This window comes from Rhodamnia argentea, chromosome 7, assembly GCF_020921035.1.
Source record: "Rhodamnia argentea isolate NSW1041297 chromosome 7, ASM2092103v1, whole genome shotgun sequence".
NCBI lineage: Eukaryota > Viridiplantae > Streptophyta > Magnoliopsida > Myrtales > Myrtaceae > Rhodamnia > Rhodamnia argentea.
Genome location: NC_063156.1, coordinates 6,611,625 through 6,632,036, shown reverse-complemented (window position 1 = coordinate 6,632,036; position 20,412 = coordinate 6,611,625). Strand labels below are relative to the sequence as shown.

Sequence of the window (20,412 nt, the reverse complement as noted above, 5' to 3'; positions counted from 1 at the left end):
TAGCTAGCAAAAACATCAGTTCCCTTCAAACTCAAAGTGTTCATTCATGGTCAACCAAATTGTACATAAAGAGCTAGCAGAAAATAAAGCCAAAAAAATTCTGATATACGTGTACGAAGAAAAGAGCGAGAAAGAGAGAGGGCGAAGACAGCATTATAAATGGAAGAATAACTATTGATGGCCAAAACAAAATGGAGGATAATCCTACAATTAAGAAACAGAAGATGAAACGGAAAAGCCAAAACCCCAGAAAAGATTGCAATAAAAGAATGGACCAGATAGTTCATCATAAACCGAAGAATTTGCTTGACAGCACAAATGCATCCATAGAAAGCAGATTAAAGGAACATGTCGATTAGATTATCTCAGGGACATATTATACCCAGATGATTATATTTGAAATCCAGAAGCTGAAACTAAGTGTTTCTTGCATATGGAGGAAGATCTATGGATGACAACCAGAGCTGAGACCTGGAACCAATACAAACTCACATAAATTCTTAACTTTCACTACAGGAAGAAGCGGTAATCCGACCACCCATATCACAGGTTACAAGCAAAAAATGCATTTCGCGATTGAACATATGGGTTAAACGTTTTCCCAAGCTGAAAAGAAAAGAAGCAGCATTCCAAATATAGCAGCAAGCCTTGAGCAGCATCTAGGTCTGGTAATCTCAGTTTGTACTAGCAGCCAGCAATAGAAGCGGCATTGCCTTAAAACGAATGCTGCAACATCCACTAGATGAACCGATTCCACAGGGACATCCTGAAATTGTATCAATCAATAGTAATTGTTGTTGAAATATCTTCTAGAGGAACAATGTGAAGCCTTCTGAAATCTGAAGGCCGGACAAAATGGCATAGCAAAAGAATGTAAGTGTTCATCGGCCACGAGAACAAGGTTTTGCGAAAAGTGAATATTCATTACTTTTCCAAAATCCCCACGATTAACCAGTGCTCAAAGACTAATTATCCCGCATCTGAGGCGCTAGTTATTTCGGTGCTGCTGCATTATACTCACGGTGAAGCAGACTTTACAATTAATGGTGCAGAATCTACGTTCTATGTTTGTTTTTTTCACTTGATGATTGTACGAAAGTTTATGTGCAGATGTACTTGTGCATGAACCAGTGAAGAAAACTTTTCGGATGAACACTCCCAAACAAAATGTTTTATATAAGTATATGCTTTACTTGTTAATGGAGGATTAATTTTTTAAGCACGTAAAGTTGAAAACAAGAGCTATTCCCCCGTGATAAAGCATTAAACAGGCAAAAGCAAATGTTGCAATCAAGGAGTTGTTAACTTGATGTCTGCTGTAGATATATTTGACCCTCATATGAATCCGAGGCAGGACTTTTAGGCAGAATCGACATTGCAATATGCATTTTCAGAACCTAGAAGTGCTGGATCTTCACAAACTAACTCCTGTAAAATCAAATCGGGATTTAACTTTACAAATTGCTCAATCTCACTTAGTTAAGAAGATCAATAAATGTATGGCAAATCAATTTTCTTTGTACCATTGGGGTTCCTTGTCGCTTGTCATCAATATCGTATTAATGAAACGCGGCCTGCCCGGCTAGGACATTCTATTTTCTGTACCTAACTCAGAGCTATCGCTAGGAAATATGAATTCTCTCTTCCCTCAGGTTAAGTTTACATCATGTTATTTGACATGTCACACAACCCTTTCTCGGAGGGCATACTAAGCTTTCTTTTGGCCATTTTGCCGTAAGAAAGTACGCATTAGTGAGTGAGAAAGGTGCATGGCTTACATGCATTTGCTCGAATCTCAGAAATATTTTTAACATAAACATTCATGATAATGCTTCTACTGGACAATGTTTAGGTACGGATCATTTGATGTGCATTAGTCATTAACATCTTATCCTAACTTTGAAGCCTCAATTCCATAAAAGTGGCAATGGTTTATCAGTAGATTAATGCAAGAAATACTAAGTCACGCTCTCAACTCACTTGTCGTCGGTGACATCATTTATTTTATATATTTATTATGTTAATCAATCTTAACACACCTACAGCTATTCCTGTTTGTTTGTATATACTTGTTGAAATATTACATAAATTTTTTCATAGACAAATAAATCATACCACTAGAAGTAATTGTAACCACAACCAGATCCCACTTAAATTAACATGGAATGCATACATTCTTTGAATATAATTGGCCTTATCAACCACATTAGCAATAGAATTCCGATAACAACAATCTTTATCTATACAATGACAACTATAGATATAGTAAGATTGATACAAAAAATTTGGTTATTATGTGATGTTGCAAATTGCAAGTGACAATTTAAGTTAGTGATCATATTCAAATCATATTCAACACTTAGCAAGAGTCTATCACATTACTTTGTAAATCAAATCGGTGAGCTAGTCTTCGGATACCTAATGTTATTTATATCTTAATTTCTGAATACGGATGAGGCATGCTCTATGGGTATGTCACTAATAATGTGATAAATTTGCATATAACAGCAACTACATGGAGAACCGCATCACATGAGTCTCTTTATTAACACAACCAAAAGTTGGATTCATAACATACCATTTAATTAATCAACATAGGTTTCTTATCTAGATTTGAATATTGAACTTTCTAATCTATGATGACCAATACTTAGTGAGAATGATATTCGTTCAAGCAAAGTAATCTTTGAGTTTTTTGTTTGAACTGTGTAGAAGATGAATTTCTCAGTTGTGTTTTCTTCACTACTCCTATGAGGCCGTCAAAGGAGAACTGGAAGACAAACCAATCCAACAAAGTAAATTTTGTCAACTTGTTTTTATGACAAGGAAACAACAACGTAAGTAGGTAAATCTTGAATTCATGAAATAACTTACTAACCTCGTAGATGCATTTTTCAACTTTGTTCTTCCTCTAAGCTTGCTTAGATTGTACTATTTCACAATGCCAAAGAGAGCATTTCATCGTTTAGGTAGATTTAAGTTGTAACTAGCCTGAAACCTCTGTGCTCACTAAATAGCCTCTAACTATAAGAATGAAACATGCATGTAAATGAGACTTAATCTTGAATGTGGCGTTTAGCATGTTAATCAGATGAATAAGGGTCTTAATCACCCGTAAGAAAAGGCCAATGCAAACTAAAAGGAGAGTGATGAGAATAGAATCAAACACACAGGATCAAGCGCATAATGTGCTTTACAAGATGTCTAATAAAGTTCCTCTTTATGACGCCTTCGTTAATCTCAGTGCAGAATTAATTAAGACAAGTTTTGTCAGCTTTAAGGAAAACAAAAAGTGCTATTAAGTAAGCAATTTGCCTTCTCGTACGTAGAGGAGATTGGCAATGATGAGAGCTTGCGTTTGAAAAACGTTAAAGGCTAATGTGAAAGCATGCATGAATCAAATAAAATATCCGCAAAGGATTATTTTAAGGAACCCTAAAAACAGGATGAATTATTTTCTTTCCAATCACTATGGTTTCTAATCATTTGCTTCCAATCACTATGGATATTTTAGTTAAATTAAATGTGTCCGTTGTACTAACGATCATCAATGGGGGCACGAAATCTCGAGAATCTTAAAAGATCCGGAGGATTTTTATAAAAGAGACCACATCAACATGCGAATGACAAGATTAATGTCGTTAAATTACAAAGAATTATAGACATTGTTTTCTATATTGTGTGCCAAATACGGCACAAGAATGATGGACAGAGATTGAGAATAAGGAGGAAGGTTCAGAGATTAATTCTTCCTGTATGAAATTAGGGTTACTGTTTTCTTTTGTTGCTTGTTATCACTGTACTAATATAGCCACATGTAGCTAGCTATATTGCGTGCATTCCATACTCTATACGTATCGGATACACTATTGGAAGATGCCTGCTTCAATGTCAAATCCTCAATTCAATCAAAGCAAGTTGAATGTCAATTCAAGAATTATGCTGATCAAACTGTGTAAGTCAAAATTCAGAATCAAGAAAAATTCTTTGGGGAGTCAATTACCACTTATCAAGAGAAGTGCACGGCGCCAGAGCTCGATTCCTCGCTCCCCTTGGTTTGATTCGTTGCCTTCTTCTTCTTCTTATATGGAATCCCCCTCGCCTTAGATTGGCAATCCCTCACTTCTCGGAGATAAACTCGGATGGCGCCACTAGCGAAGGGGTTTGTTTCTGGGGTCCCTCCGTTCTCCTCGTAGGCGGCTCGGAGCCTCCCGATGAGTGCATCGAGGCTTCCCCATGCTTGCTTGAGCGGGCACGTACACGGAGCCGGCGGCTCCGGCTGCCCATAGAACATGCATCCTTGGATGTGAACTTTAGTCTTGCCTATTTAAAGCATCACAACAAAGAAATGGTGATGAAATTTCGATGCATAGAATTTCATGTGCAAAATGAAATGATATTATGTTGTACATAAATCATTTGCTTAAGCTTTTAGAATTTGCAATCTCGATTGAACTAGAAGTCATGAAAGGCTGCACTACCAAACTGATCGAGATAGCGGAGGAATTCAAGAACATGAGTGTAGTTGCACTGTGAGAGTGGAACTGGGGGCCTTTGGTTCTTCAGGTACTGAATGAAGGCATTCCAATCTCTTCTTTTCTGTGACTCGTACCGGCTTGGTGTTGCTGGCGAATCGCTACCGGGAGATCTCGACGACCCTTCAACGAGGTCCTTCCCCCTTTCGCTCGACATGATCTATCCCTCCCTCCCTCTCTCTCAAAATCACTTACAGAGAGAAACTCTGATGAAAGACTGATGAAGGGTTTCGGTTTTTGCTAAATAAGGCAATGACTGATGAGAGGCAGAGGTCAAGAAAACAGGAGAGAATCGGAGTGGAGAGGAAGATGAAGAAAGATCATGTCGTGGGCCTACTGAGTAGACATGGCGTGGGCCAAAGGAGAGGTTGCTTTCCCCCCTCTCTTTCTCTCTCTCCAATTGCATTTTCCACTTAAATTTTGATTTTCAATTAACTTGTCTTCTTTATTGTAGACGGTGACAATTATAACCTACATTTCACTCTCGAAAGTTTGAAAAGCAGATGTATACTGAAGAAAGAATTGGCGCGATATCAGCCTAATCTTGACAAAAGTAGCCCTAGAGAAGTGAAGTTGGATTTCTAGTTCCTTCTTTCGCCCTACTCGAGCCCCCATGAAATGAAAATAAGAAGGAAAATTTGAACTTGCTTTGAACTTGAGGGTTTAAAAAGTGGATCTAACGTGAGGACCAGAAATACTTATAGCCAAGTGACCACAAATAAGTTGCATGTAATATAGAAGTTATAATTTCTCCTCTTTTTGAAAATTTTGAAGTTTTTAATGGAAATTTAGTTAGCAGCCGTGGAACTTACTCAAGAAGTCCAGCTTTGACTCGTAGAAACTACTTCTCTGGAAGCTTTGTTCATATTTTTGACCCCCTTAGTTGAAGAGTAGATGTGAATGAGATCTTCTCTTTCAGATTTCCTGTCGCTATTTTGCTTGTCATTTTCAAGAATAAACCTGAAAATATCAATAAATTACGTAATAAAATAGCTATACGGAACTTGCATATTAATGTCATTATCCATTGAAGGCATAGTTACACGTCAAATAAATAAATAAATAAATAAGAAAATAAAATGACTCCCATACATGGAATTCATTCACTCCTATGTTGTAGATCGGTCCATCTTCAGAGCTTACTATATTCTTCGTCAATATTTTTTTCTTGAATGGTCGTTTATTATAAGACAACGAAGTAAATTGCCTCATTTATTTAAAGAAGAAAATGGTTATGGTCGGTTTCCTGATTGGGAAACAGCCTTGGATTTCATATAATCTTTCCAAACCCTAAATTCCTAGGCCCTGATTTTCTTCTTTCTCGGGGTTTATGCCAACAAAAAACTATATTCTAATATCAGAAAATTAGGTCATTTATGGAGAAAATCAAAGAAAATTAGGTCGGCATGTGGCATGTTTGTGGAATTAAGGCAAACCTAGGGGGCTGGATGTGGCCTTAACAAGTGAGAATTCGAAGGTGCCATGATTTGAGTAGTGTGAGTGAGGAGGGGGGGGGGCCTGAGGTGCACGTCAATTCTCTTTTGATGGAAATGACATCTGACCAATCTTTGTGTCCCACTAAGGAAGATTCCACGAGCATAAATATGATTGGATGCCACGACCATATTATTTTACTGCCTAATTATGGTACCATCAACGTCAGGTGGTCCAAAAATGATGTACTGGACGACCATAATCCTATTTCGCTTTATACCCCTCATCAGTTTTTTCGTGTAGGCTGATTCTGAATGCATCAATAGAACCACATTAGCAAGAAAGGCTCAATTCAGTTGGAGCTTAATATTCAGACAACCTTGAACATATTCAGCCTACGCATATGTTTGTACTTATAGAATTCCATACTTAAAGTCTGCCCTACTTCATCGGTAGACAATATATGTTCGATATTATGTCGATTCTGGGATGATTGGAGCTAATCCCGTCACCTCTCCACAACCCCAATTAATCGAGTTTTTTCCAGCTCCGAAAGAAAACGAGTTTAGATGCGATATTTCCTAGGAGACCCGCTCTAATCACCTTTAATTGCACCATTCCTTTTGGGGCAGCACACCAGATTTGTATCCGAATAGACTGTCCAACCATGACAAGAGTTCATCACCACGAGAAGATTTTTGAGTAGCGATAAGAGTGTTCAAATGTTAAATCACACCTTTATCTCAAGTTTAATTATTTAGATGGAATGATAGTCGCTCCGCAAAATCCATCCATTATAACCCGAGAAAACAATCTATGGAAGCATGTGAGTAACTCACAATAATCTTCTATCTATATACTAATTAATCGTATTTCTGTCTAATCTTGCAGATGGTTCATTCACCTACCAGAAAATTAAACTGAAAAAAAGTGAAGAACTTCAACTTCCATGTAGGTAAAAACCCTAATCTCAAATAATGACGGGACTGATGCCGTTTCACAGAATGCTTGGACCGTGGTTCTCCGGATTGAGACAGACGACGAAAAATAGTTCATTCATTTGTTTCAAACTTCTTATGATTCAAATATCAGATTCAAAATGACAAGAACGTGCTGCTTGTGACTCGATCTAAATAGTATCAGTCAATTCCTCGATACCTTCTTCTCAGCACTTCCGTTCCTTTCCACTCCAGCGACTTTTTTTAGCTCCGTTCTCAGGCGATTTCGTCCTCTTAACTCAACTTGGTTCATGTGCGCAATCATTTCGGACTGTTTTCCTCGTGAGACCTCAAGCCTACGCCTACGCAAGTGTTCATGTTTCTGGACGGGGATAAATTCGACCACGCTTTTTCATTTTGACGTTTGATCCGTCTGCTCCCGATATCCTTTTCAAGCTTGCACGTCGCATCATTGTTAAAATTAGTTGATTCAATTTTACTTTCTGATGGATGAGAGACTGTTTTCGAGCTTGAGTTACGCTCTCATGATATTTTACTATTTATTTGTTTTTATTTTTTATTTTTTTTGCAGGGCATCCTTCGGTTTTCTTCTTCATCACACCCATGAATAGAATGAATCTACGTGCAGTAATTTCTCTTAAATTGGAACTTAGCATTCTCTAGATCTTTGGCGTTTTGTGGAAAGGCACAGAAGAAGAAGAAGAAGAAGAAGCATCATTTGCTGGGTCACGGCTTGGAAAGCTGTATGGACAATGGACATTGGCAGTGTCAATTATTTTTGGAGAAAGTTAAAAGACAAGGGCTTGTTTCTGTCACTCGTAAGCAGACATTGGCTGTAATGCCCTAGCGCAGCTCTCTTGGTTTCTATCTACCTGGGACATTCGCCTCTTTCATCAACACTGTTCCTAGGAATTCTCCAACGGAACATGATCGAACCCCTCCGAAGTCATCTCCGTCGGTAATTGGTAGCGACATCTTGTGGGGGCGAAGCCGTGTGTGTCCAAGTGAACTTTTGTATCTACACATTTTCCTAGAGTTCTGTTCCTCACGTAACGTATCTTACCTAGAACCATCGAGATGTTTATTTGTTGTCTAGGTTTTAGCGTCTGCCTCAACTGGGATAACCCAAGGAAAAGAAGCTCCACGTGAAGAGTAAAATGAGACGAAGTAGTCAACTCATGTATACGTAAACAGAGACCCGCTTTCACTAGAAATAGAAGGCAAGTGATGTTATCAAAAACGATCGGCCTCGACAACGGCATGTAGCAAGAGTATTCTCCAGCTAACCATCGGGCCGAGGGCTTGGCACGGAGGCACTGGCATGGTGGGGATCTTATCTACCTGTGTGTTTGAACTCGGTCTTTACTACTAGCATCGTGGTCGATGAAGTCCTCATGTGTGCGTCCATAAGTAGAGACATCTATTGCAAACATAAAGTCATGGCTGGGGCGTTCTTCTGAAGAGGTTTGATCCACATCTTTGGAGTTGATTCTCTTTAACTATGGGTGGGTTTGGTTCGACATTTGGAAAGAGCTTTGGGGGAATGCAAATGAAAGCAATCGGACTAGCATGGCTTCAGCCTTCCCAAGAGGAATATTGCCAAATGCTCTACCAAACGGTTCAACATTTTTCAAAGGAGCATTCGGGGTCAAATACTACTTCTAAATGTCAAACCAAACTCACCCTATACCGTTGTGTTTACCCGATTTTACATTAGCTAAATTAGACTCTTCTTCCTGCAGATTTTGCAAATAATCCTTTCCATGTGCCACATACTACAAAGACAATGGACTAGATTGTTTGATTCGTCAAACACTAGGCCAAGCAATAGGACTAGATTGTTTTAACTTACGTGATGTAAATGATGATCACAGTTTTCCCTTTTGGGGAACTTACCATGTTGAGTCAGTCTACTTTTGGTTATATGATTAGTCCTCCTGTTTTTAACTTTTTGGAGCTGTTTATATCCACGATTTAAAGTTGTCACTTTAACAATTGGTAGCTATTTGCTTGGATTTTGTTCCTTTCCTTACCACTTTTGAACATTAGGGCATCTTGGCATATAGGCTTCACGAATAATAATGAGAAAAAAGAGGGCATTGAGATGCTGGTGCTGGTTGCATGTCCATGTTCTCTTCTGAGCACAGAGAATATAAAGTACAGCTTTCTCATTATCTGGATCAAGCATATCAAGTATGTCTAATATTGACAGGAGATTCGAATGTGGTTAGGCCAAGACAATAAAGGTGCTTCTGTGTTTATTGAAAAATAGAGTGTTTGATAAAGCTGTGGTCTCGTTTATGGGATAAGTGTCCTAATCTCCGACGAGACTATGAGATCGATATCGGGTCAGCAGTCAGCTGAAATCACTTTGAACCGACATTATCATTATTGTGTCATATTTACTCATCCACAGGTGTTACCTCCTAATTATGCAACGATGGGTAGATTCAAATAGGTAATCAACTTGTACGAATTACTAGCTTCCACACGTACTCACTATCCTTCTCACAACATGTGTACTTGTTACCTAACTAGATTGTTGTAGAGACACAACAATTAGAGCTGACATGTTATGTGGCACTACTAAGAGGGCAAGGAGGGAATCATCCAACCGAAATTACTTTGAACTAACCTTATCATCATCACGCCATACTTACCGACTCACAGTTCATATCCCCTAATTACACGATAACAAAAAAGTCTAATTAGTAATCACCCCGTATGAATTATCGGCTTTAATCATGCACCCATTATCTCTATCGAAGCCTTTGTACCTGTTATCTAATTAGACATATCGTGAGTACACGGATATCCGAGCTGACCTGTTATGTAGTACTACAACAGGGGCGAGGAGGGAATCGTCCTACCGAGATCTCGAGAATCTCTCATCACCAATGTCCCATCTACATGTCCTTTTTTCATCATAGCTTTCCAATCAAGCTAAAGCTCATTCTTTGAGAATCCACCAAACTGGAGAAAATTCGAGGGAGACCCTGGCAAGTTGTAAAGATGGTCACTAATGCGATCGAGCTTATGGCGTGCATAGTGAGTTTCTTCTCCCCATTTTGTTGTAAAAGTCATTAAAGTTACCTCAATGATGAGAGGCATTTCCTTCCTCGATAGATAGCCAAACGTGCAAGTGCATCATAATTGCTTCTTCTTTGACTCTTCTTCAGGATGTCATGTTAATCCTTCTAGTAATTGCATGAAGGCTTTCAATTGGAATCAAGCGTTTACGCCTAATTGGTTTGGAACCCTAGCTTCCAATGGGTTAACGAGAGTTTAAGGTTAAGAGGGACATAGACAAATTTTGTTAAGTTAAATGCCATATATATGGATTTTATCTTAAAAATTACCTAAAATATACTAGATGTTTTTGAACCTAGTGGGTGGGGCCCGCCACTGGCCCCTCTATAGATCCTTCTAATTATTTTCATTAGTTCTTTCTCCCTGTTCAGAAAGTGGCTTTACATAATTTTCCTTATTATACCAACTATAATTGCCAATTTATATTTTGATAGTAGGATCGATACCCCCTAAATCGATGATAGGTGGATAAAAAGAAGGGTTAATATCATGAAAATTTTCAAACTAATACACTTGTGACAAATTAACTCTGAACTAATTTTTTGACCACAAAAAAACCGCAAACAGATACACGGGTGACAAATTTGTCTCAAATTGGTACACACGTGATAAATTTATCCTCCATTAATTTTCATTAAGTTTTACTTTCAAATTGTTGAATTAGATGATACGTGGTAGTTGACGAGCTTATCGGTTTAGAGTTTTTCATAAGTATACCAATTTAGATTTTTTGTGGTATTAATTCAATTTTACAGAAAATAATGGAGGTTAAATTTATCACGTGTACCAGTTTAGAGTAAATTTGTCATAAATGTGCCAATTTAAGATTTTTTTAGGTCAAAAAATTAGTTTAAGGTAAATTTGTCATTGGTATACCAGTTTGGGATTTTTTATGGTCAAAAAATTAGTTTGGGGTAAATTGTCACAGGTGTATCAATTTGAGATTTTTTGTGGCATTAACCTAAAAAGAAACCAAATCTTGTTTGGTAATTTATCAAGGCAAAACTCCTTGCATTTCGGCCCCTAAAAAATCAAATTTGTGGACTTCGCAACTTTGCCGATTCAAGTAAATTCGATTCTAGTGTGTACTATTGGAATGACATATCGAGTCGGCCTGTTTTGCGCACATGAAATCAAACCCAACCAACCTAATGTTTAGGACACAAATGGGTCTACTACGTCCAACTTTTAAATGTGTACTATCTCGGATTGTTTTGGTATTGTGCTGCGTGGGATGTGACTTTCCGAATCTAAAGATTTGCCTTCATACATGGCAGTTTTCTTTGTCATGAGTAAACTAGCGGAACATGATGAGTCCATGTGAACTGGCAAATGCCTACAAAATTTGGAAAAAAACGAAAGGACGATGGAGGGCTTTCCTAAAGACAGACACACACATGTATAATGACTCTTATCTACCTCTAAGAAACCCAAGTAATGATTTCTTACCAATCAACTCTCGCATGGTACAATTGATATAGGGAGTTTTTGAGTGCCGGCGAAGTCTGTTCTCTTGTGCCGAAGGAACATCTGTTCATGGAAAGTTCGAAATCAAAGACTTGTGTACTCGTAAATATCAAGAGCCCCTCTTTCATTTTTGCAAAGAAAAACGTAGCAGACAAACGAATGTAATCTCTCCTAATCGTCGAACTCGGCTTCCAATCACACCGATCTTACTTTCTCACCTTTCATACCCAAAAAATGCCGAGAAGAAATGTACAAATATAACATAAACTCTCGAAAAACAATTACTTGAAAGAAGAAAGCAAAAAAAAAAAAAAAAAGAAATAAAGGAAGGAATTGTATGTTATGGACCTTATGGCAACGGTGACAACACAAAGTGTACAAACATGAAGAGACAGCCCCAAAATGCCACATTCCTCGCAAGGCACTAGTGAGTGTTCCCTTTTGTTTTGGCAAAATCCTTTTTGGTTGAAGGAAGAATATTTTGTGTTTGGCATTAAGCTGGGAAGTTGGTGTTGCCCCCCCTGCCCCACAAATCTTTTCCATTTCCCCCAAACCTTTTTGTTGACAGTGATGGCTTTTGCTCATCTATTTCATCTGACCTTTATTTGTGCTTAATTTATTATAATGCCACACAAATGGCTCTTTAAGTAAAATCCTTGTGTTCATTGCCCTTATTAACAAGAAAAAATCTCATAAATGTCCCATCGCATTCACAATTTAAATCAAATATTTTTAAATATAAAATTTCTAATATGTACGGTCATATCTTATTTGAGTCTGACAAGTATCGTCCTCTTTATCGTCGAGAGTGGAGAAAGTGACGGCCCGCGTGATTCGCACGATACTATCGACCGGGAAATGGAATTCCAATTGCACCAAATGTTGGGAGATAGGTGGGCAGAATTTTTTTTTTTTTTTATAAAGATTAAGCTGTGGTTGTGCAAGATATTTATCTCCAATGCAGCCCAAAATGTCTGCCATTATCTTCTGTCAGGGGGGGTCCTGGTTACATTTTGTGCTCTATTGATCGCATGATTTGCCTTTGTTTGGACATGAACCGATGTGAAGCTCTCTTCTATTCATTTTCTAGGAGCCACTGGAAAGTAAGAGGAAAGTCCCATAAAAAACTGACGGTCCTACGACTGTTTGTTTACACTAAAATATATATATATGTACCCTTTATTTTCTCTCTAGAAATAAGAAAATCGAGAAAATCTGAAATTTTTTTTTATAGAAATTAAGGATAAAGTATGTATGATTTTTATGTTAATATTAGCATATTTTGAAAGGTTTTAAGACATTTCGCATTCAATAAACTCAAATAAAAAGCTGCAAGACGCGTAAGATTAAAAATACGAGTCACTCTAAACAGTGAAAAGCCAATTGCCTTTATTGAGTATTAATGAAGTGGCAGCATCAATCCTCACAAACCATTTTATATCATACTTCTAATAATTATGCTATTTGATCCTTAATTCATGGGATAATTAACAAAAAAGTAATAAACTTATTGTATGGATGCCAATTTAGTCATAAAATTTTCGATCTTTCCAATTTAGTCATCAATCTTTTGACGATTATTTGGTATATTCTTTCTATCCAATATCCAATTTTGACCGGAAATCGATAATAGGGACATTAGCCTCTTACATGACGCAATTGAACCCTCACGTGGACTATAAATGATTTTATAATTTTTTATTTCTTTTCCTTTTTTTCTTTTTCCCTACTAAAGTTCAGCAAGGGTCGCCAACCGACTCTCATCGGCCATAGGCGAGGGTCCACAACCCTCATCGGCCACTAGGCGGGGGGGTGAAGCCTTAACCTGCTCATAGTGGGAAAAAAATAGAGAAAAGAAAAGAAAATAGAAATACATAAAAGTTATTTTTTCAACAAAAAAAAAAATGCAAAAGTTGTTGTGTATGTTGACATCAACAATTGCCTATCAAAATAGACCGGACTAACTACATTACGAAATCATCAAAAGATTTAAGATTAAATTGGGCAAATTAAAAATTTTATGACTTTAATTTATATTCATACAATAGATTTAACACTTTTTTGCCTATCAAAATTTACCGAAATGACTATATTGACCTATTGCAATGAATATTACATTGAGAGTCGAACCACGACTTTGGACTCTGGGTGAAACAAATGAAAAAGAAAGTCCAAATCATAGACAACTAATCCTCCATTACCTTAGATTTTGTTTGGACCAGGCAAACGGAGAGAAAACAGCATTCCAGTACAACTACAAAGCAAGTGATCCCTGAGTTCATAATGGCTTTTTCAAGAGATTCCACTGGAAGACAACACTATTACATATCTACAAAACAAGCCTCGCCTCCGAAGAGTATAAGCATTACTACCGCTGAATCAGTCACAAAAGAAAGGTCAATGCTATCGACCTCCAAAAGGGAGACCAAAGAATGAGCATATATATATAAAGTACTGCGGGAGGTTACCACTTACAAGTTCAAAACACAAATATTTTCGAGAAACTACGCACAACAGCATGCCGGTGGGATCCATAATCATACCCAGCCATTCACATTCGCACTACACATTGTGCAATTACAAGAAATTATGCTGGGCCAAATTTCTCTGCGAAAAACTTGCAAATATCTTCATCGTGGGTGTGGGAGCCTGTCATGAGAGAGGAAGAGTTGAAATATATCATGGCACTTTGACAGTCCACTCTGATAAATCATTTTGTGGGGGAAAATGTCACTTTCAAAGATGAGACCATGCAATTCCATTGATGAAGAACAAAATGCCAGGATATACAGGCGGATCATACAATCAAAAAGTGCTTACAACAGAAAGTTCAGAAGTGCAAGATAAACCCAAAGAAAAGTTGTAAATCAGATAGTGTTCAGGTAAACTCAAGTACATGGCTATGACATAGACCAAGTAAACATACCTACGGCCAGAGGCGCCCAAAAGAAATAGGTAAATCCTGCTGACGTGGGAAATATCATCTTAATGTTTGGTCTTCTATCTGGTGGGTGAAATCGCAACATCTATAGCTTGAATGAAGGTGGCAATCTTATAAGTGAAAAATCCAACCAACATCGGTATCAATTCTAAGTGCATATAGCCAAATTCTGGGACAAGGATCCTGCAACCAAGCGGAAGATTTGCCCCGTATGCATCAGACAAGTAAAGTGGACAACATATGACTGCTTCAGGGAAAGACAAGAAAGAAACATAAAGATTCGGGGGGAGGGCAGGGGGGTGTGGAGGGGAAGGGACCGAAGAACTCAGAAAGTGTTATTGTTTCTTCATATGTTTGAGAGGGTCAAATGCACAGTAAGAGGTGGCCTAGAAAAAAATCTGAAAGACCGATGGTTCTGTTCTCCATCTGAAATGAATGTCATCCAACCATCATCTCTTCACATTTTCCCTTCCTTTTTTCTCTGATTTTGTCCATCCAACTGAAAAATCGATGACAATGTCCTTTATCACTACAAATACTTGTATCAGAAGAAAAGAAGTAGCATCCCATGAGAAAATTTAGGACAGCTGAAAATGTTAAAATTCAACCGAGTAGAGATAAACTTTCAGCTCCCAGAAAAGTAGTTTTCTTGAAAGTTCTAAAATGGTTATGGATCTCAAGTTTTCAAGTCCGAAGAACTCAGAAAGTGTTATTGTTTCTTCATATGTTTGAGAGGGTCAAATGCACAGTAAGAGGTGGCCTAGAAAAACGAAAGACCGATGGTTCTGTTCTCCATCTGAAATGAATGTCATCCAACCATCATCTCTTCACATTTTCTTTTTTTCTTTTTTTTTTTTTTTTTTTTTGATGACCCAGGGAACCCCCGCACGGCCCACGGATTTCACCCTGTAACGACCTTGCGGAGAAAAAGTGGGTAAACCAAATGCGCCACCCGGGTGGGTGGTATCTCTTCACATTTTCCCTTCCCTTTTTCTCTGATTTTGTCCATCCAACTGAAAAACCGATGACAATGTCCTTTATCACTACAAATACTTGTATCAGAAGAAAAGAAGTAGCATCCCATGAGAAAATTTAGGACAGCTGAAAATGTTAAAATTCAACCAAGTAAAGATAAACTTTCAGCTCCCAGAAAAGTAGTTTTCTTGAAAGTTCTAAAATGGTTATGGATCTCAAGTTTTCAAGTACGAGTAACCAAGGAAACAGCATATAAAAGCTTTCCATTAATTAATCTGCAGAAACTTACACACCAAGTAAGGGTGTCAATGGTTTGGTTCGGTTCGGTTCGGCTTTCTGTTTAGCATGCAAACTTGAACTGAACCGAATCTTGTCCTGAACTGAGTATGAAATGAACCAAAAATTCAGTTCGGTTCAATTCGATCTTTGGTTTTTTCCTTTTTGACTTTGATTTTGATTTCTGTTCTTCCTTTTTCTTTATTTTCGTTTTTGGGGCTGAGGGCTGGCAACCCCTAGGTGAGGGCGGCCCTCACCCAGGGGCCGCCAGCCCTCAACCCCAAAAATGAAGGAAAGAAAAGAAGGAAAAATAAAAAAAAAGGTTATTTTTGAGATTTTCAGTGCTGATTTGGTTAACCAAACCACACCAAAATAGCCGAACTAGAAAAAAAGAGTGGTTATTTTTGCAATTACATGAACCGAAAACCGTACCAAACGGAAATGCATAAAATTTTCAGTTCAGTTCCATCCGGTTAGCGGTTCGGTTCGGTTTTCCAGTTTGGTTTGGACACCCCTAACACAAAGTCATCACAAAACTCAACAACAGATAAACCATCTGTGATGGATTACAGATGTCATAATGCATTTAACAATCACAAGTAACTCATGCATGTGTCAATAATAGTTTTGGATATACCTAATAAGGGACCCAGTACCAGATCACTTAAAATTATTGTGCAGTTATAGTCTTAGGGTTCTGGGGAAATGCGAAAGACGAGATAAGAGAGTCAACAAGCTCAAGTGAACAAAGCTCATGATCCAAGGATAGCAGCTGCATTACTGATTAACATGCTGCCGATACCCTCAAACTAATATAAAACCAACAATTAAAGTGAAAGAACAGCTTCTTTGAAACTACAGCAGGAGATTCAACACTGACAACAAAAGTTTCAGGAGAAAAAAGAAAGGCATAGAATTGGCAAGTCTGCCGTACTCACTCATTCCAACGACTAAAGATCATGACGAGAGCAACAGGCACCAACAGCCTCGGCTGCCCAATTGATCCCCTGCAAGTGAATGTCAATCAGCTTGAGTTTACCATATTCACATCCACCCAGAGAAACAAAATACTCCTTCATAAAAAGCTGTATTCTGAGCTCAGGAATGACAAAAGCATACTTGATTAGCCCCTTAGCACCATCCACCATGGAATCAATACTCTTGCCAAGCATACGTACATAAATCAAGGAGCCAAGCAACCCAATGCCAAAACTGATACATGAAACAGTGGTGTGTGAGGATTGCTCTAGGACATACAAAACAACAAATAATCAGTCTACAGATGCTCTATTACAGTTGGGAGAGACAAGTAACCTCCTGAGAACAGCTTGAATAGCTACAATTCACCCACATTTTAGAGGTGATTTTCTTGGATGAAAAAGGTATGTAAGTGACTTGCCTCTATACTACCAGAGGAAGATATGAAAATTGGAGTGCAAATGGAGTTCATTTCTGGCTAGAACTCAAAAAGCCGTACTGATAACATTATTCATGACCAAAAGGAAATAGCGCTTGATAGGTTAAAGAAAGGATCTTCAAAATCCAGCAAAAAGGTTGCAGTAGCAACACAAAATCTTTATCAGTTTGTAATTGCTTCCCTGAAAACTGCTCAGAAACTCTCTGAACCAAGAAGAGAAATCCTTTAAGTTGCTTTGCAGACAGTAATGCCAAGGAAGATCCTGAGGCCCATGGATTAGTCTACCGCAACAATTTCAAGAAGGCCCAGAGAACACATTCCTGGAAAGGTAGTCATTGTCTTCTAGCCCCTGAGGATTACTACAGAATTCTTTACTGTTTGGATAGCACCATTCTTTGACCATTGGAAGACGAAAGAACATAGCATTTTTAAGATATATAAGGGCCTAAAATCTCTCTATCGTTGCACTTCCTCACACCAAAATATCAACCAAACGCAACAAAATACACCATGTTATGGATATGTCATTAGTAGCAATAAACAGAACTTTCATAAGCTAGAAGTCATATAAGATCAGTCACCTAGCTGCAGTTTCAGGGGTGTAAGAGACATAAGCTGAGACAAGACCAATGCCACCGATACTTAGGGTGAGGGTTTGCAACTTCCTCTTCAACTGTGTAGTTATTCCAGTAAACACATATCACTTTGAGCATATCAAAAGGCTAAAATTCGACAAGACCATATCAAATGGCAGCATACATACCTTCATATACTCCTCCTTAGATTGAGCAGCCAATACCTTTGGGTCACCTCGAGGACGCCTTAGTTCGCAAAACATCACCTCCTACAAGAAAAAGCAGAATTAAGTATCAAAAGACAGTGATAAAGAAAATCTAAAATTCCTTTATGAGCTCACTAAGCATAGCAGTGCAGAATGACTTACAGTGCCGCCAGTTGCAGCCTTGCTTGCTCTATCCCACTTGTCTTGTTCACGGCGTGTTGGTGCTAATCTCCATTTTGGTGAGGCACTTCCACTTCTCTGACAATCATTTCCAGCCAACAGGTGTCAATAGTACAAGATTCAGATTACTGTGAAATCCAAAAATAAAAAATAAAAATCAGGAAATATAGTGATTGATTCATTTACTTTTGAAGGCGGCCTAACCGGCTGTTCCAACTCCGTGTTTGATATAGGACCAAGGTCTTTGCTCAAGTCAACTTCTAGACTAGGGAATATTCATAGCAAGATATATTATAGGTAAATATTGATCAATAATGGAGGTATTCAGTTGAATCTATAAGGATGAGTGAAAGCCACCTGTCAAGGCTCATGACTCTGTTTAAATTTAAGAATCCTGGAGACTCTTCCTGATCCTGCACATGCAAAAAAACTTGATCTAACGTCAGAAAACAAGAAGAAATATGCAAGAACATCATGCATTCTACACATGCATCTAAACAGATGAACACGGATACATGCATATTGGGTCACGTGCTCATCATGCACACACATGACAACTTCCTTGGTCAAGGCAATACAATCCACAGATAATTTGTTCTCTATAAGAAATGCACACAACAACACACAGATTTTTGCTAGCACAGAATCAGAAAACAGGGCAAAATTACACTCGTCCCAAAATGTTCAATTCTTGAGAAGTTCTAGAGAAAACTTGTCCACTTTAATCAGCAGCAACTTCTGGTGTTACATTAAACGAGTGTTGCAATCAACCCTCCACAGAAAAAGTGACTTGGCCAACATGCAAAACAAAGTGACGTAACAACAGTCTGGTAGGTATCGACATTGGCTTCCGCTTAACCATAATAGCTCAATATGGGAAATAGTGAGTATGACTCCACCTGGGCTGCAGCATTTTCTCTAAAGAAATCAAATAAAATCATATGATGCCACCTAATGTACAATCAAGAAAAGTTCCACGGTAATGACAGCTCAATGACACAAAACGTCTTCGAACGGACAGAAGTTCCCCAGCAGCGTCCAGCTCTCACTAGGACATGGAATTGATAAACTACATGAGTTCATTCAATACTTCTAAGAAATTACCAGAAAAGCAGACGAACAACATTGCTCACCACATCGCAGAATTTCGATGTCCACAACCAATATGCCTACATCACGACTAACGCGAAGAACCAAATCAAGCAAGAAGCGCATTACGAAACCTTAACGGGGGATGATACAAGAGAAGCAGAACGAGGGTCTTGAATCATTCGTTTGAAGCGACCCACGAAGTCCTTGTTCCAAATGAAGCCGTCGGAGGTCAAAGGGTCTTCTTCTTCGCCGCCCCAGTACTTGCGGAGCCCCGAACCCGTGCCCGTGGATGCTCCACCGTAAGAGGCTGAACCCACCGATTTGAGCGGATTCTTCTTGGGCGGCAGGGAAGGGTCACTGGGGTATAGGAGCGGCCGTGGATGTCACGGAGAAGTAACTAACGATCGACATGGTTGGTGTATCACGGGGATGGAGAAGAAGATGAACAGCAAAATGGGGGTTGTGGTTCCCGGGGGGTGTCCAATTCAATCTTTCGAAGATCAAACTAAGATAAATATCTTCGATGGCCTTCTCCAAAGGTCAAAATAAAAATAAAAAAGATGAACCGCTCTTTTTTCTCTCCTTTTTTCTTAATTAATTTGGAATTTCGTCTTAAACATTACTTTCCATAATTTTATCCAGGGGTGGGCCGTTTCCGATCCGGCCCAAGCCCACCCAAACAACGGAAACTGAATCAGAGGGGCCGGTTGGTCCAATCCAATTTTCAGGCGATGCAATAAAGCCGATTGAGTTTAGAGTTCATGTTGTGTAGAAGTGGCAAAATTGGGTCAATAACCCATATTCTAACACATATTTAAGAATGTGAGTCATAAATAATTTGTTTAACAAATTTAAGTGGATCATCAATGGGTCACTTAACAAATTTAATGGGTCTTAATTGGTTATAAATCAGTAAACTAACTATCTTTTTTTTTTATTTTATCAAAGGCACGTTTTATTAGAAACAAACATTAAGTCAATTTATAAGAGAAGTAGGCCTCCGAGCAAAGGTTGACCTTAAGTACAGGTGGTTTTTTTTTTTATAATTCATAAGTTTTGCTAAATTAAATTAAATATGAAAGTGTTTTAGTAGTAAGGGTCGGGTCGGGTTGTACTACATGAAAATATGTCAAAACGGGTTAAATAGATCAATATAGATCGGACTATATTCGATCTAACACAAATCCAACTCGATCTACTCATTTGACATTTCTAATGTCGGGTGCAAGGTTGCCCTATTTGTTACTGACGAACCTTCTTGAAGT

The 20,412-nt window shown here is 38.3% G+C and overlaps 2 protein-coding genes and 1 pseudogene across 2 annotated transcripts in view; all 3 read right to left on the bottom strand.

The window, feature by feature from the left end:
* Positions 1-20,412, bottom strand: part of LOC115746805 — a 959,385-nt gene that overhangs the window by 545,784 nt on the left and 393,189 nt on the right. The gene's annotated exons all lie outside the window — the stretch shown is intronic.
* Positions 412-4,836, bottom strand: LOC115746848 (protein LIGHT-DEPENDENT SHORT HYPOCOTYLS 10-like). Its single transcript, XM_030682780.2, has 3 exons — positions 4,482-4,836; positions 4,004-4,323; positions 412-766 (listed from the first exon to the last, which is right to left on the bottom strand). Exons 1-2 carry the CDS (start codon positions 4,690-4,692, stop codon positions 4,010-4,012), a joined length of 525 nt encoding a protein of 174 aa, XP_030538640.1. The 5' UTR covers positions 4,693-4,836; the 3' UTR covers positions 412-766; positions 4,004-4,009.
* Positions 14,333-19,621, bottom strand: LOC115746847 (annotated as a pseudogene).